At 39.2% G+C, this 5,901-nt stretch overlaps 1 protein-coding gene across 1 annotated transcript in view; it reads right to left on the reverse strand.

Moving 5' to 3' along the window:
* The window catches only part of LOC112520229 (DEAD-box ATP-dependent RNA helicase 40-like), an 8,988-nt gene extending 3,434 nt beyond the window's left edge, over positions 1-5,554 (reverse strand). The window contains exons 1-4 of the mRNA XM_025128528.1: positions 5,457-5,554; positions 1,897-3,052; positions 1,430-1,660; positions 139-243 (exon numbers count right to left, since the gene is read on the reverse strand). Of these exons, the coding sequence (XP_024984296.1) occupies positions 139-243; positions 1,430-1,660; positions 1,897-3,033 (1,473 nt within the window). The 5' untranslated portion in view covers positions 3,034-3,052; positions 5,457-5,554. The remainder of the gene's footprint in view (positions 1-138; positions 244-1,429; positions 1,661-1,896; positions 3,053-5,456) is intronic.
* Positions 5,555-5,901: the final 347 nt, after the last annotated feature.

Consider the following 5,901-nt stretch of genomic DNA (forward strand, 5'->3'; position numbering starts at 1 on the left):
AGGGCAGCGTACGACATATGCTCCGCCTCTGGAGCAGATATCGCACCTGCGACAAGTCAGAACTGTTAATATTAAGTTTCAGATCAAGAATAAAGAGAATGTGAACACCAAACATAGCATATACAGTCATACACATACAAAAACAGTTAACACCTTCTCAAGAGAAGTACTTACCTCTCTCAATATCTCTGGGGGAAAGCCTGTGGACTCAAATGACATGAATGGAGCTGGAACATTATCACCCTACACAATTAAAGTCAAAGGTGAGCGACATATGCATATAGCTGAGAAGAGGTAGAAAAGGTCTTGGACGGTAAACCATTAACGTATAGGGACAGAAGGAACGGCAAAATCAGCCAAGCGTATTCTTGAAATAAATAAAAATTATGACCAAGATCATTCACATATAACTAGTAGGCTTTGAGTGACATCATGTGTCCCAAAAGAATCAACTTGACTTTGGCAAGTTCGGATGGTGCAACCTAGTGTTTATGTGTGCCAAAGTTAAAATACTGTTGTCAGTATGAAGAGAAGAATGGCATGCTTGAGTAAATGTGCATACATACAGATAGAGCAGGTGATACGTTTGTTTTTCCCATCCTACTATATGTGCACAGTATCTAATAAAGACACTGGTGAAAAAACTACCATTTAAAATTTGGTGGAAAAGAGAATATGTCACCCATGTCCCTTCTCCATTGGACCCACAAACGTAATCAACTGACCTCATCTTCTACACTAAAACAAAAAATGAAGAAGGGGATTTCCATTTACACTTCTAACACATGCAAGAGAATCGCATAATTCTCTTACTTCTGGTATTCCGGAGAATTCGCTACAAAGCGGACCTTCAAATTATTTAGTTTGAGGGTAACCATTCGCTACATTACTGGAGATATAATGTCCTTGAGTATAAAAAGTACATCAAAAGAAGAACATTGGACTACATGGTAGCACTAGAGGAAACTCAAGAGAACAACGATAAACTTGTCTACCAATACATCATTAGATTATGTACACTGCCACCAGGATAGAACACATCCTTGGAAGGGAAAGCAAGATAGCATTCAACCTATCCCACTATTTAAGATGATGACAAATAGCATTATAAAACAAAAGTGTGGAGATTCTTTGGTCAAAAAGTTCAAACAAACCACTGTTAGTAAGCTATGAAATCCTTCAGCTATCTTACCAACCTTGTGTAAACTATCAAGTCTCCCTCAAATTTGTACAATCTGATGTTTGACCAACTGGACTTGTCAGAACGTTTTTTCTAACCCCGTTTCATAATTCTTAGGTTATTTTCATTTTTCGACAAGGAAGCTAAAGAAAGAAATTTCCAAAAAGGTTGTTGAATTACCTAAGAACCACAGCAATACTAACAGTTTAAAAGGCAGTTAAGGAGTTCAAGGTGATCAAGCAAGCAAACCGTTGCTGTTACGTCATGCTTCTGACGGTAAATATCAACAGAGGACATATTCAGAGCGTCTGGAGAAGTCATTGCTGCTTGATTTTGCATTGTCATAGGGTTATTCGTATATGGTGGACCACCAGTAGCATGTCCAAGGATGTTATGTGAGGCTGGCCCTGGCATATTATTAGATCCACCAAAGACACCTGGTGGAACATTTTGAGGCAGAGGAGCCCCAAATCTCATCTCCTAAAAGGATGTAAAGTAAGATTAATTATCATACACAATCTTGCCTTGCACACAAGAAGTGTGCATGCAATTAGAATAACACACACAAGAGAACAGGCTGACATGCAAATATCAAAAGCTTGCAACACACTCAGCTCACGTCATAATATAGTTTAGAAAAATAAAAGTAAGAACGCACTGCAGTACAGACACCATTGGATGCAAAGCATATAATAGAAAACAAAGACAGACATTACCGGCTGATTTCTTGCCATAGGAATTGCAGCAAGCTTAGGTTGATGTGGAGCAATATTCGGCCCATCATTATTAGCATTAAAATAGTGCTCGTTCCCACCTCTTCCAGGTTGATTTTCTTCAAAACCCATCTTGAATCCTACTGGTGGAACATTGGGCTGCTGGCCATGCATCTGAGTTTGACCCATTTGGTTTTGGAACCTTGGACCATGTTGCTGGTGGTGGATGCCGCTATGCTGTAACTGACCAAAAGAGGAAGGCTGTTGCACACTGAGCTGAGAGCCACCATATGGAGTGGTTTGTCCAGGTTGAACACTGGAATTACCCTCTGGAGGCAGACTTTGAACAGGTGGCACCCCAACTTGATGGATCTGGGATGGAGAGAACCCAACCTGTTTTCCTTGCTGAAAATCAGTATCCTCTCTCTGCAAGAATGCAGCCTTTTGCTCTTGTTGAGGAAACTGTTCAGGATGCTGTGTATGCTGTGGTATATTAGGCTGCCCTGCCTGAGGGATGTTCTGCTGATATCCCATGTAGTGCRACTGTTGATGTGTAAATTGGTAGCCCTGTTGCTGTCCTAACGGTCCACCCTGGTAGGTTTGAGGTATTTGAACTCCTTGCTGGGGTGGCATTTGTTGTTCCACAGTTGAAAATGTGTGCTGGTTTGGTCCCATTTGAGGCCTGATGTGCTGTGCCATTTGCTGCCCCAACTGCTGCATGCCAGGTCCCATTTGTGAACCAAGTTGTTGTCCACCTTGTGGTAATTGAGAGCTATTTTGTTGAGCAACCTGTGACACCTGTTCAGCATGCTGTTGTGATTGTGAAGTAACTTGTGACCCTGGTTGCTGTGTGTTATGTGTCATTTCATGTGCCTGTTGACCAGGAACTCCATTCGGCTGCCCAGTCCTTGCACCAGGTATTGGAGCCAGCTTAGGTGCAGAGGGCACAGGTGGCGGGCCTGTTGGCAGTGGAGGCAGCAAAGCATTAGGTTTCTCATATTGTGTGACATTGGTTTCAGGATTCCAATAATACAATACACCGGTGCTCCCGTCAACCAAGCCTTTCCAAGGTTCAGGCAATGTTGGATCAGCTGGAGCATAACGAGGTCCCAGAGCGTCCGGACCTCCCTCAGCAGCCATGCTTAACAGAAGTTACAACCTAGAAGTTCAGAAATGATCACAGATTAGCTCCCTTTATACATTGTACAAGAACCATGAGCAGAAAATAAGACAAAGCTCACTTGGATGCCAACATAATCTTAAGAAAAAGGTCACATCAGTTAGCAGCTACAATTTTCACTTATGCTTTTATTGTGAATAACTATAACATTATATGAAAGATCTAAACAACAATATAAAAAACGACTAGAACACCAGCCAGCGGCAGATTCTCTTGAATATTTAAACCCCCTTCTGTAAATTCATTCACACAAACCGAGACTTTTCCTCTTGCTGGATCCTAAACATCAAACCTTATCTCATTCTCTCCGGTCAAAGGTATACACGATCTTATTCTTTCCAAGTCATTTGTGTACCAACACGAAAGCATGGTATCATTAGTGCTTTGGAGAGAAAGAAGTGATGCAGGTAGATCCATAGGTAAGCAAATATGTATGAGCTATGCTTTTAATTTTCATATGTAAACTTGAACTCATTAACATTGATATTTTGGAATTTGTGCTAGTTGTCCTCAATGCGGTGAGTCCTTTATTCTTACCTATTGTTAATAATGTGATTTCAAGTTTCAGTTATTAACCCCTGAATCCAATCCAACATATAAATTCCATAATTCTTGTGACAATTATAGAAACTAAAATACTCATAGTTTCATTAAAGAATTTAAAAACATCTTATAAGCAACTAAAATAACCTTCAAAGGGAGGGATTGGATAGAAGGCTGTACAAATTAGAAAGTTCAAAAGAATCAGCAACCAATATAAGATAAATAAAGATTTACCAGGCTACCAGCACATTAAGAGGAGGAAATCAGAGCAACATGTGAGAAGGGCAGGAACAATGGCACAAACAGGTCAAGGGAGGAGGGCAACAGTGCATACAACAGAGAAGGGAGGAGAAAAAGTAGTGACGGAGACTCGGCAAGAACAAGAGCAGAACCGGCTAGAGAAGCTAGAGAGAGCAGCAATGTGCACGATAAGGGACCCTTCGAGAAAAACGTTCCACCATAATCCCCCACATTGCCGCTGTCTCTTGCTGATGCTCTCCGTGTCACCATTATTGCTCACCCTCCTCGCTCTATTTATTTGTGTGTGCCATCGCTGTTGCCCTCTTCCCTCGCTGCTCTAGTCTTTTCTCGATTTTCTGGTAAATCTCTCATTTCCTTATCTTGGTTGCTAATTCTTTTGAACTGTCCATTGTACAGCCTTCCACCCAATCCCTATCTTTTTCTAGTTGATCAACCACTTATAGGTTATTTTAGTTGCATACAAGATGTTTGATAAAACTCTAAAACTATAGGTATTGTAGTTGGAAAACAATGTTGTCGTTTATGTACATAACATGTTACCAATAGCTGAAAGTTTATGTCATCATCCATTGTTTGAATATTTTATGTGTTGGACTTTCAACTCCTTTTTTAACATCTGTATACGAGCATTTTGAAAATACATGATGTTCTTGAATACCTATTTGGTACCCTCCAAAAGGTTTTGTTCAGCCTTTTTGGTTTACAAAATTCAAGAACACATTAACCTGTTCTCTTATCTTGCTTAGAAGTTCAGATAATTTTCCCATCAAGAGTTTGAACAAGTGTGAAACAATTGACTCTTCCTATACTTTGCTACTCATGTATTCTTGATATCTTGCATAAAGATAATTGAACATTTCAAATGCCAGATTGAGTCATTAAGATTTGGGAGAAATTTTAATGTCAATGATTTCGATGAACTTCATCTATGTTGTTAGGAACTTAGGATCTGTATTCAGTTTGATTTAACAAAATTGACACTGGCTGTTGCTACCAAACACAATACTACAAATTATGAACAACCTTTGGACGTTTGGTGGCTTGATATGCCATGGACAAAGTCAGGGAACACACAGTTCATACAAAAGTGGCACCGTTAAGAGCATAAGCTGACAAACAGTTTCGGAAGTGTACTCTGAATAATACATGGTATAACAGGGAAAACATCTTTTGTTCTGTGATTTTCGTATACCAACTTCTGCCACATAACAATGTACGCGGACACCCAATAGTACAACACCTCTTAGCATTTAGCTAGCATAAAAGCGAGACATTCAGTTGACCAATCCATCAGATAAGAACGATGCATAAGGATTTCAAATAAATAATAGAGACTAGTTTATTAATCATAAAACGAGAAAGAAGACCAACTCAAGCAAACTAACTGCTTGGATAAAATCGAGAAAGTTGCCTCAATGAACAAATTGTATAACAGTAAAACAGCAGATTCAAAAATCAAAATAACAACAGAACAACGGGTCAAATCGAATCAACAAATTCTTTGGTAAAAATAAAGAAAGCCATGGTCACACAAAAGTAGGAAGGCCAAACAACAAATCGAGAAATCAAACAACCTTACCTCCGATTAGCAGGCGGTGAGATAGCAGCGGCGTCGATTTGTTTAGAGTGAGAGAAAAGAGGCGTCGATGATGCAGAGAAAGAGTGAAGCGATTTGTTTGTACAAGGGTAGGGTGTAAAACGTACTCCCGAAAACGATTCATCGTATTACGGGGGTGTTTGGGATTTCTTATTTAAAACAACTTATGCTTTTTTGTAAAAGTGCTTATTAACTTATGAGGTATCAAATTGGAGTTTTGTAAAAAGTGTTTGGATTAGTTTATAGCGGTACCAAACTGCAATAAGCTGATAAGTTGTTTTTTAGTGTTTGGTAAATTTTGCTTATATATGTAAAATGACCAAAAAGGACAGGCTTCTATATTATTGACTTATAGGAGTGTTTGGGTTTGCTTATTAACTTATTTAATTTTTTAACATATAAAAATTTATTTTTCATCATTTATAAT

Source organism: Cynara cardunculus, assembly GCF_001531365.2.
Source record: "Cynara cardunculus var. scolymus isolate 2C chromosome LG 10, CcrdV1, whole genome shotgun sequence".
Taxonomy (NCBI): domain Eukaryota; kingdom Viridiplantae; phylum Streptophyta; class Magnoliopsida; order Asterales; family Asteraceae; genus Cynara; species Cynara cardunculus.